This window comes from Scomber scombrus, chromosome 17 (assembly GCF_963691925.1).
Source record: "Scomber scombrus chromosome 17, fScoSco1.1, whole genome shotgun sequence".
NCBI lineage: Eukaryota > Metazoa > Chordata > Actinopteri > Scombriformes > Scombridae > Scomber > Scomber scombrus.
The window spans coordinates 26629216-26640772 of record NC_084986.1 but is presented as its reverse complement, the minus strand read 5'-3'; the positions used below and the strand labels follow the sequence as shown (position 1 = coordinate 26640772).

General features: G+C 40.3%; 1 protein-coding gene across 1 annotated transcript in view; it reads right to left on the bottom strand.

Moving 5' to 3' along the window:
* Positions 1–210: 210 nt before the first annotated feature.
* The window catches only part of lama4 (laminin, alpha 4), a 33559-nt gene continuing 22212 nt past the window's right edge, over positions 211–11557 (bottom strand). The window contains exons 20-40 of the mRNA XM_062437563.1: positions 11403–11542; positions 10446–10610; positions 9367–9512; positions 9100–9262; positions 8857–8990; positions 8303–8474; positions 8043–8174; positions 7810–7952; positions 7448–7577; positions 7016–7153; positions 6587–6720; positions 5974–6138; positions 5540–5693; positions 5188–5381; positions 4879–5068; positions 4608–4763; positions 3227–3386; positions 2573–2700; positions 2345–2438; positions 940–1059; positions 211–834 (exon numbers count right to left, since the gene is read on the bottom strand). Coding sequence (XP_062293547.1) covers positions 689–834; positions 940–1059; positions 2345–2438; positions 2573–2700; positions 3227–3386; positions 4608–4763; positions 4879–5068; positions 5188–5381; positions 5540–5693; positions 5974–6138; positions 6587–6720; positions 7016–7153; positions 7448–7577; positions 7810–7952; positions 8043–8174; positions 8303–8474; positions 8857–8990; positions 9100–9262; positions 9367–9512; positions 10446–10610; positions 11403–11542 — 3104 coding nt within the window. The 3' untranslated portion in view covers positions 211–688. The remainder of the gene's footprint in view (positions 835–939; positions 1060–2344; positions 2439–2572; positions 2701–3226; positions 3387–4607; positions 4764–4878; positions 5069–5187; positions 5382–5539; positions 5694–5973; positions 6139–6586; positions 6721–7015; positions 7154–7447; positions 7578–7809; positions 7953–8042; positions 8175–8302; positions 8475–8856; positions 8991–9099; positions 9263–9366; positions 9513–10445; positions 10611–11402; positions 11543–11557) is intronic.

Genomic DNA, 11557 nt, shown 5'->3' with positions numbered 1-11557 from the left:
CCTAATGTTTAAAAAACTAAACAAATTCCAACTTTGCTAAATAAACAATAAAACCACAGATAACTCTTTGTCATCACAACTCACACATTTCAAATTCAGTATTATTAGATCTAATTCAAGACAAAAGTCATTCACAAAAATACCGCCAGGGGTCGAGGCCCTGACGTCTGGTATGAGAAGAAGAAGAAAAAGCAGAAGATACCATGGATGTGAAATATTATTTATTTATCAGAAATAAAACAGTAGAAAAAAAGGTCTAGGGCATGTAATACAACTGTATTTGTATATAAATGTACAAATGTACAAAAAAAATGTGCCATTGAGATTATAAAGTGAGGACGTGGAACATAGAATTTATTAACACCAAATGAAGCCTAAATGTGAATGAATCATGATGGTTCTGGACCTCACATCTGCTCTCATTCTCTCATAAATGATGGATTTAAGATTTTCTTTTTCAGGTTATATTTTCCATTTTTAAAATGAGACATTTTGGTCGTATTCTTGGCAGGGGACATTTTCATGTTAAACAAGAAACAAGAGTCAACAAATTAAAGACAAAAACAAAAACAAACACCTGCCAAAGAGTGATAACAATGACAATACTTCTCTTAATGGTTAATTGAAGGAGAGTTCTTTAATGTGTTTGGTCAGTGCTGTATTGGGGACAGTGGTGTTGATAGAAGTGTTACGCTGCTGGACAGGTTCCGACACTGACTGCTCCGCTGACCAGAACGGCTTTGCTGAAGCTCACTCGGCTGTTATTGATTGTCAGGTTCCTCATACAGCCCACGTAGGTCTTCTTGGTGGCGATGCTCTCTGGCAGGAAAAGGTCTAAGAGGAGGAGGAGGAGGAGGAGGAGGAGTGCATGACATGGTTAGAAAGGTGTGGTGTTGGTATAACAGGAGTAAGTCTAGAGGATTTGTGTTATTGGCTGACCTGGAGCTCCGCCGATGAACACTGGCTTTTTGGCCTCTGTGGAGCCGGAGTTCAGAGGTCCCACCACGTGGTTGACCTCAGAGTCCACATCCAGCTGGACAACATTGTCATCTCGGATCACTGTGATTAAGAAAGGCAGAACACATCAATTTAAATCCCTGATAATTCAGTAAAGAATAGCTGTTGTGTTTCTACATTAATACGTAAAGTCAAAATGTCAAAAGCCTGATTTGTATACACATAAATGACTTTTTCTAATGGCAGTGTGAACAAAGAAAATCACACTAAATCTAATATTTTAATTCTTGTTTGGGCCAATTTGTTATATATCCAGATTATAAATCAGATAAGAGGCAATGCAAAAGTCATTTTCTCAGATAATTTACAACTCTACCGTTTAAAAATAATGAAATGTTGTGGCTTACAGCAAAATATTCATGATAACTCGTAACGTAGGAGGAGGACAGCTGTGATGGAGGAGTTACACATTATAATTGTTTGAATCTTTGATTAAAGCAGCAAAACGTAATGTGGCGTCACTGCTGCGTGAAATAAACCTTTAAGACACTTAAGACTTGAGTAGAAGGATGAGAAATCTGATAATGTGTCCATTTTACAACAAATTAAATCCTAATTTGTTTAATACCAGCAGGTGGGTCAAGAGCCACTCCTGCTTTTAGGGAAGTGTACTTTTTTTTTTTTCTTTGTTTATTGATTTTTTTAATTGAAAACCAACACAACATATAACATCCCCCCCATACAGCAATAAGGAAAAAATAAATTAATTGTAATGGACACACCTACTTCCACACATACATACACTCATATAAAACAGTTTAAATAAACTGTGTCTACAGTTACATACACACATGGGCCTATCAAAAGTGCACCCACATAGTTTAGAAATAAGTATTCCCAATATACTCCTAATTAACCATATGTACTAATATATATATATGCATTCACATACATTCAAATATATATAAATTCACCATTAAAAAAACAAGTAAATAGAATAAATTAAAAAGAAAAAGAATAATAGGAAAAAATAAATAATAATTATTATTATACTAATAAAATAAGGGAAGTGTACCTTTAACATTTAAGAGCAGCTCTCCAGTGATTAAATGATTATTCATGTGACACAAGGATGTGCTCATTATCTACAATATTATACTATCTAAATCTTATATTTTCACACCCATATGTTAGTGTATTGTGTAAAGTGTAACATCTGTGGTAATGTTGGTGTGAATCATCAGATCAATGACAACATCATTAGATCTGAGCAAGAAATCCAATTGTGCGTCGGCTTGTGTAAGACTTGCCATGTTGTTGCCATTGGTAATTATTGTCTCTCATCATTTCTTTAATGCATTTTGGGTGTTAACTACTTGATCTTCACCTGTGATTTTGTGCCAGTTGCCATCACACAGACCCTGTTTCTGAGACACCTTTGTGGAGAACTCACGTGTCCCGTCATTCGCAACAGCCACCACCTGAAAAAAGCACAGCAGTATTTAATCCTCTAGATTAAATAAAGGCTTTGGAACAGAAGAAACATTTTAGCCTTATTCAATGTAAACTGACATGGATGTGTACAGTCTGTTAGATTACTGTGACATTGACTTACTGCCCCTTGATGAATGTACATGGTGAAATAGCCCTCTGCTGAGCGCACATGTAGTAGCACCCCCGATGCCACACGGGGGCGCACCTCCATCACGAGCTCAAACCTCGGCCCCAGGTCAAATGTTTCATCTGAGGAAGGGAAGCAAAGTGAGAGAGAGAGAGAGAGAGAGTGAGAGAGAGAGAGAGAGAGAGAGAGAGAGAGAGAGAGAGAGAGAGAGAGAGAGAGAGAGAGAGAGAGAGAGAGAGAGAGAGTTCTGAGTACCTGATCCATTCTGGACTAATCAACCGTGCGTCTCTGTGGTGCGAGCACGTGTGAAATTACTCGAGTCGTTCAACAGCTGCAGTTCAGTTCCCAAGGCCATTGGGGCCCTCGCCACCTTCCCTAATACTTTCCCCCCACCACCAGACACAATCTCACCACAGCTGCACTGAGGGTATCATGTTCCCTTGCCAAACCAAAAACTCTCCACGCATATAAAATTGTGATTTACAAAAGGAAATCTAATGAGGCATGTAATGTGTCAGATGTTCAGTTTGCAGATGCATGTGACTACTCAAAATCAATATTTTTAAACTTTGGATTTTTTAAAATGTGGAATTCCTTGGTTACAGTTTGAAGCTATTTATTTTCATCAACAAACTATAAGAAACATACCCAAGACGACATATCCTCCGTCCTGTGAGAAGAACGTTCCTGCCTCAGAGTGTCCCTCAAAGCATGGAGTGACCCCGAATGTCTCTGACACAGAGGATAACGCCTGTCCATCAAGCTGAAGGTTCTTTACACAGCCAGTAAAGCTGTATGCAGAGTTCCTCTGAAGGGATGTGGAAGGAAAAGAACAGAGGTATAAATAAACAATACGGGACTGTTCTTAAGAAATATATTAAAGTTGCACTAATCAAATTTTTTTACGTTAACAAAAGGGTCAAACACTATTTGTAATATACTGTATAATAAATGACTTATAGTGACTTTCCCACTGAGAATTATAATCTGACTTTGCAGTTCCAGAGTTCTGTGTAGCGTTTTAGCACGTTTTAGCTCATTGTTTCAATGTTATTGCCAACAACTTCAATGATTTGGATTAGTGTCACTGTTCTTTTCTTTTCTTCAGCAGGCAGCTGTTTTCAGTGAGTGAGTTTTGATGATAAACCCACTGTACACTACATGCCCAGTAACAAACAGCAGGTTGACAAAGATGGCAACTAGCTGGTGAACGTAGTGGAGCATTTAGCAGCTAAAGAGCTACACGTTTCCCTCATGTTTCCCAATGTTATCAGTTGGAGGTTGAAAAAGAACTAGAAGGAGAGTGAATATTAGACACATTCACACATTCATCAGGTGGCAACATACTATGACTCCAAATTAATGCTAATGTTGCTGTTTGTTTACTGAGAGTGCAAATAGTGCAAATAGTGTCCCTGCTAACTTAAATGGGGATAAAATAATTTAAACATGCGGCTCTTCTAGACTTTTCAAATGAGATCATACCAAATAGATCAAATTCTGATAGTAAAACGAGTCACTTCATGGAGTTTGCATGATGCTCAAAATAATTTATCCACCGTTTTACAGCCGCAACAGTAGAATGGAGAAGGCTATGACGAAGGCTATGGAGCAAGCACATCAACAGGGTTTTTGTAATTACTTTCACTGCCAGAAGGGGGCGACAAATATCATACACTGCAGGTTTGAGAATTAAGGGTATGTCAATGATGAGTTTACAGCTGGTTCTGCTTCTCCCAAGTGGTTAAAAGAATAAATAAATCCAGCTTTAAAAGCTCAGATGCCTTCCTGTTGAGTTCTAAGGGGAAACGGTCACAATGGTGGTTTCCTGTGGTCTGTGGGAAGCAGTCTGAGCTAAGCCAAGCTGGAAATCTGCCAGTGTGACCATATCTATTCTGGTAAACACTAAAGGATCATAAATGACATTCAGAGATACAGTCCATGATAGAATAATCATAAGTTTCAAATTATCCTTACTGTCCATGTTTTTAATGTTAAATCTCATCCACATATACACTGTACCTCATACCTGAATATTCTTTTGGGCATTCCCTGGAGGAACTCCTCCGACATAGAGGGGACTGCTGACATGCCAGGAGACGTTGCTTCCCTGAGCTCTGTCTTCCAGCACTGTGAGCCCATCAATTATTAATCGGCCCATGTTCCCATCACGGATAAAAATAACCTGAGCGAGAGAAGAGAGGAGGTTGTCACTGTACAAATTGTTGGCACATTACTAAATACGCATCCAGCCATGCATACATACAGTACCGGCAGATGGGATAAGTTCACGAACTTACGTTATGCCATGCACCATCGTTGTATTTCTCATCACTCCTAATTTTGACTCTTTGATCAGCAACGTTGAAGGTGTATACAAGCTTCCCGTGAGCCAGGAAGAGTGCCATGAAGTTGTCCTCTTGGTCATCAGCTACGTAAAAGATGAGGCCGAACGATGACTGGGTCTTCAGGGACAGGGAGAAGTGGGACCTGTGAGGTGGAAGGTGCATTCAGTCATGTGTGCACACACAAAGAAACCCTTGACGAGGAAGACATGCCTTAAGTGCACACGCAGAAGAGGCTCTCGAACAGACTTGACCTTGACATACCTCTCAGAAAGTGATTGTGGGAAGTCTGCATAGTGCTGCCTGCTGTTGGCGATGCCTCCGTAGTGGTAGGCTTGGCGGGTTGCTCGGGGATGGGAGGAGAGGTAGCAGGGCGCCCTGTTCAGCTCTGATGACTCCTGGTCATCACTTTTAAGTTCCATCAGGCCTAAAGGGAGGCTGGATTTATCCCTGCCAGCCTATGACAGCATAATTATATTAAAGGTCAGGCTGGCCAAATTTGTAACCATGTGAAAAAAGGATAGATCCCCAAAATCCAGTGTTTATTGGAGTCTATTGAAGATCCCCAAGAGAATATACTCATCTTCCTTACGTAATGTAAAGCCCCCTTTTTTACCTTGTCTGATAGGCTCTGTTTGGCTCTCGATGTGTTTTCCCTGTGCCTTGACAGCAGAGCAGCAGGGGGTCGCTGGATTGGGCAGTCCTGCAGGGAAGTCTGGACCTTCTCTGCGTAGCGCTGAAAGTCCTCGGGCTCGATGTCCCTGTCTTGTCTACGGAAACACAGATAGAAAGTGAGTCAGAGACGGAGTGCAAGAGTGCCAAACATGTAAACGCTCTCAACATATTAGAGAGTCTCCATGGCAACAAACTCCACATCCTCAAACATTTAGCTCACAGCTTTATTTGAGAGTCTCTTCCCCACATAGAGGGAGAGTGGAGCCAAATCTTTTATTAGATGGCTCTGACAGTTGGGCCTCATACAGCCTGTGTGATAAACCAGGTGGGTTTCCTCTTACTCTGAACTGCAGTGACTGTTCAGTGGTAATGTACCTGTTGATATAGGCGTAGCTTATGCAGCCTGTGAAGTTCTTGAAGCTGCTGCTGGGAGAGCCTCCGTAGTAGAAGCTCTTTGCAGATGCTGGAGAGGAGGACTGTGGGGCTGAGGACGGGCGTTTCTTCTCCTGCTTATCTTTGTCGTCCACCAACAGTGAATACCTCAGGTAAACAATTGAAACAGTCAATCAATTCTGACACTTTTGAGCTTTGAGCACATATACTTAAAACATGCCTGTGATACAAATATAAGGTTTTTTGTATATATATGTTATCACACTTAGTCTGTTTTTGACTAATCCAGTATAATATCACTTATTGTCTTTTAGCAAGATGTATCAACACTGTATTAGCATTTACAATTGTCCCATCATTTTGACTTGAGGCACGTTGGCTGCTGGTCAAGAAAATATACATCATCTTACTTTGATTGATACAAATGTCACTTTGGGTGCACCGCCAAGTTGAAGAATTGTTTCACTAAGAGGATTTAGTGTCTAATTGAAGTCTTGTATGGAAGCTCTGCTTTATAGTAGTGTTTACATTTAAGAGGAAACAGGATAGCATAATTGTGTTAGTAGTATATATATGTATATAGTTAAATGCTTACTTCAGATTGTTAACTGAGGCAACTAAGAAGTGTGTCCTTCCGTCACTATATTGTTTCTTGTGTGATTTGACTCTTGTTCCTCTGATGTTCAGCACCACTGCTCCATTCTCCAGGGAAAGACTGAACTCATCAGTCTGAAGTGGAAGAAAATAAAGAGAGGACTTTACTTACAGATTACAAAATTACCATTTTAGCAAATTAACAATGCACATAAGGCTATAATAGTACATTCTCAAGTTTTCCTGATTTCACATCAAAACATTGGCTTGGTTTTGTCCCTTTTTAAAATAAAAAAAATAAAAAAGAAGAAACGAACTACACTAAAAATAAATTGTCTTATCCCACCAATAGTTTTTAATAACTTTAAATTTACACACCACCACTATCTTAAAAAAATGACTTTTTCAGGGTGTAAAAATGTATATATACCCCTTCACTGTGGTAGAACAGGAGTCCATTAGGCTGCAGGGTTTTAAAGTTGAGACCTCCTTCAAAACTGTCGAAGAATGAAATCTTTGCTGTGGATCCCAGGTAGCTCTCTCCAGAGAAATAGGCTTCACGGGACATCTGTCACAATAAAAACACATCTCACATTCATCACCCATTACCTTCCACTTTCCTTTCAGAGTTAAGAGATCTTCTGATGAGAGTATCAATTGACTCATGTGAGGGTCATTCAGCTGTACCAACCAATTATATTCTCATGCTTAAGAGTGAACGTTTGTGTGTATATGTGTGCAGATGTGTGTTTGTGAGGTTTTGAGTGCCATCATCACCCATATTTGGTATTGATTCCACAAAGACATATGTAATGCAACGTATTATCACTGGCAGTGCTGAAGTGGTGCAGGGAGTACTTACAAAGGACTCCTCAGGGCAGCCGCTGCTGATGCCAATGGTGCCATTCTCCTCCAGGAGGTTGAAGTCTTTTTTCTGGAACTGGAAACCTTTCACACAGCCTTTCAGTCCAACCACAGCAGATAGCTCAGGCCTGTGATGATAAGCATGCTGTCACTGTGTTATAGTGAAATTGTTTAAAGCTAGTCTAAGCAAGATTCCTCTGTGAAAATATACTCCTTTTATTCACCAATTCACTCAAAGCTTTTCTGAGACTCTGGTCTTCGAGTTTCCTAGTTAAACTTTAAGTGTCTCTGCATAAATGCAGTTCTTGGAAAGCAGACTGTAACTGTTGCAGTGAGTGTGCTGTGGAATGTTTACCATACCTGGATTTGAGAATTTGCGAGGGAGCTCCACCTATGTAGATATCCGAGAAGGGCAGTGGGATTCTCTCATTCTCCATAGATTTAACATGGCTCTTGTCCACCAGTAGGATAACCTTCTTTGACTGATGGTAAATCACTGACACCTGTAAAAACAGCCCAGCACAAACCGTTACAGCAATGTAACTGAAAGTTCAGGTTCATGTACAACCAACTAAATAAGGAAAGAAAGCTACCTCATGATATTTTGCATCGTTTATTTGCAGCTTCGGTATATTACTCTCCAAAAGTTGAGGTCCATTGTTGAAGCCAAAGTCGTACATTAGGCGCAGGAAGCCATTCTTTAATTCTAAAAGGAAGAATTTATCCTGAAAAGAAGAGGTTAAAATATTACTGGGAGTCCACCTCAGTGGTAAAACATACATTTTGAGCTTGACTTTTGCTAAATACTGCAATGTGAAAATGGTCTTTAGTGCAAAGTTGATTTTAGACTTACCCCATTGACCATGAGGAAAAGAACACCATTGTGTGCGACTGTTCGCACTGAAATATCAAATCTTGTAACAACACCAAATTTCCCCCTCCGTTCAATATTATTGATGACTGCATAGCCCATTCCATCGAACAGGTAGCTGGCAATACGACTCTGGGAGAATGCCAACTTGTTCCTGAGAGCAGAAAGAGGAATGGAATTGGGTAGTTAAACAGCAGTTTGTGATACATTCAGAGTGCATGCTGTGTCATCAGGCCAAGGTTTACTGTATGTCAGTTGGTGGTGGTAATGTTATTGGGTACAGCCTTATTGGCAAAAAAAATGTCCACACTGTGCCGATTGTGAACCTGTATCAAGAGCTTTATTTTTGTTTATATTGTGCTCACATATGTATATTTCTCATTAAAGTTGCATTTAATCATATCACCACAAGCTAGGTTTTTTTTGGGGGGGTTAATGGGAGTCAACAGAAATGTTTTACCCTTGGGCCCCCTGTGCTACATACTATCCTCTAGGTAAATATAACATACAAATCTTTAAAAAGACAAGTAGGGTACCTAGAGCACGGCATTGTTGCAACCACATCCATTTTGTGAGTCTCTTTGAAGTTATATAGACTGATCACATCGTTGTTCAGCGAGGCCAACTCAATGCAGCCCACAAAAGGAGCAAGACTCAGAGGAGGTGGGAGCTAGGTGGAAAACAATTGTCAACATTTGGCAGCAAAAAACCCAAAAAAACAGATGATTGAATAAGGTTTCATTTGTATTATTAAAGGATTATTAATAAAAATACATTACCGTGACATCTGCTGGGACACCGCCGACAAAGAACACTATATCCTTGGGGTCGATGTCGAATAGTGAGTCGGTGCCCGGAGCCTCGCCTTTCTGGATGAACTTCTGCTCGTCTGTGGAGGACTGGCTGGGAATAGTCAGGAAAACTTTCCCATGTCTGCCCAGCCTGAAAGCAAGGAACACAAAGAAGCATGAGGAACCAAAGTTATCACCATCTGGCTTTGAGAAACATTTTAAGACAATGTTAACATCTGACGCTCATGAATGTACCTCTCTACTTTGATGTAGTTAAAGACTGCAGGCCATTGGCTGACAGGCTTTGAACCCAGCGGGATCTCCACATCTTCACCTCCAAGGTTGTACACGTACACCAGGTTGTCATTCTTGATGGCGAGTCCCATGTAGTCTTTCTTACCCTGGGGAAGAAAAACGGCAGAAAGCATCATAGAATGGTGCATTATGGTGAGCAAACACTAAAACACTAAAAACACTGATGGAACTGTTCATTTCCCTGTAATGGGCTTTTTTGTTGTTGCCATTTATAATAGTTCACCACAGGGGTATTAGTTTCCTGCATGGAAATTATAATATTTTTTACATAATTCCACCTTGCAAACACCTAAACATTCCTTATTTGTGATTACTTATCTATATTAAAGCGTACAGTCTACACCTACTCTATGTGTAAAGTGCCTTGAGATGACTTTTGCTGTGATTTGGCGCTATATCAATAAAGATTGATTGATTGATTACAAACAGTGTTCGTGCTGAGGCTATTATTCTGCTCTGAAAGCTGTAGACAAACATCACCGCATAGATTATAGTGGAAGTGAAATCACCAAGGTGAAGTGCAGTTAAAGAGAACACACAGGCCTCACATCGGGTAGCCACACGGTTTCTGTTCCCTGAGGGGCAGGGGCTAACGGTATTTATGTAAATGAACTCCATCTTTGAAGGCGCACACATGCACCATTGTCACCTTCGTCTCTTGGAGACCTTTGAAAGGGGGCAACTGTGCGCTTTCAAAGGCTGTCATTCCTGCTCCCATGATCACAACAAACTATTCATGTCCACAAGCTGCTCTCTGCCTTTTATCTTTGCCCTCGTCCTCTGGGTGCTAGTTTGTGAAGTTTCATTGTAAAGTTTCAGCAGCAACTCTTGGCCTCATACCCTAAACCCTCCCACTCCCAGAACGAATTTAAATGAGGGAAGAAAGGTGAAGTTGTACACATTGTCTTAGATTTTTGAGCTAATTGTACTTGTCTAAGTTTTCCCCACAAGTGCCCAGATTTGTTTTATCCAATTTAACTTATTAAATAAACCAATCCTGTTTTCCCTGCATTCCTCACATTTTTATCTCCCAGGTATAAGATGACTCGGTCCTCTATGTGGTCATTGTCAGGGTCCACTCGCATAAACAAGCTGATGGATGTCACTGTCTTCAGTTGTTCCAGGTTGGTGTGAGGATGAACCTCCACTGAGGACTGACCGTTGAACTTCATGGATACTCGGACCTGGAGTAGAAAACATATGGAAATGACTGTGAGCTTCTGGAGACCACCAACAGTCATTCTACAGAAGGAAACTTCCCTGTCAGTTCAAACTGTATAAAGAGCTTTTCACATGTAGTGATCTGGTCAGAGCCTTGGATCTTGGACTTGTTTTTATGTAAGACAGCTCACACAGTTAGTGTGTTGGTATGACTGTTTAAACCCTGCATAGGCATAGTTTATCATGAGTGAAGCTTTGCCTGTATAGACTGCAGACATCTGAGTTTTTGCACCAACGTAACAAATCTGGAATATATCTAGTGTCTGCTTTCATGGTAAATAGCATGACATCATGCATGCTGATTTTAAACATATAACATCCATAATAAAGGAGCTTCTGTACTAGGCAAATAGCAGAAACTTTATGCTAATGTTACTTTAAAAAATGGTAACATCACTTGGTTCTTCTGTTCTCTTAACCCATGCTGTCTGTGTATAGTCTGAGTCCCACTCTCAGTTCATTTCATAACTGCTACCTACTGCTAGTGACAGCCATTTGGTACTGGGATTCCATGTTTAATGTTAGCTAGCTAGAGCTGTCAAATGTCTATCAAAGTGAGGTGTGTAATAGAAAGATTTGGAAATGTGAATCAATCTCTAAAAAGTAATTTTACTGGTTTACTTCATTCATAATTACTGAAAATGTCCCTGATGTGGTCTGAGTGCATCTTTGATGGTTTGTAAATGGGAAACAGGTCTAAGAGGAAGCTGAATCTCACTGTCTCACATTTCACCACATTAAAAGTATGAACTCACTTTCTTGGCCACACTCCTAGCCTGGGCTATAAGCTCTCGGATCCTGATGATGTTGGTGGTCACGTTGTTGACAGGCTTCTTCTCCTCAACCACCTTCAACTTGCCCAGCAGCTCAGGAACAAGTACATTTAGGTTGTCCACTGCAAAGAACATGG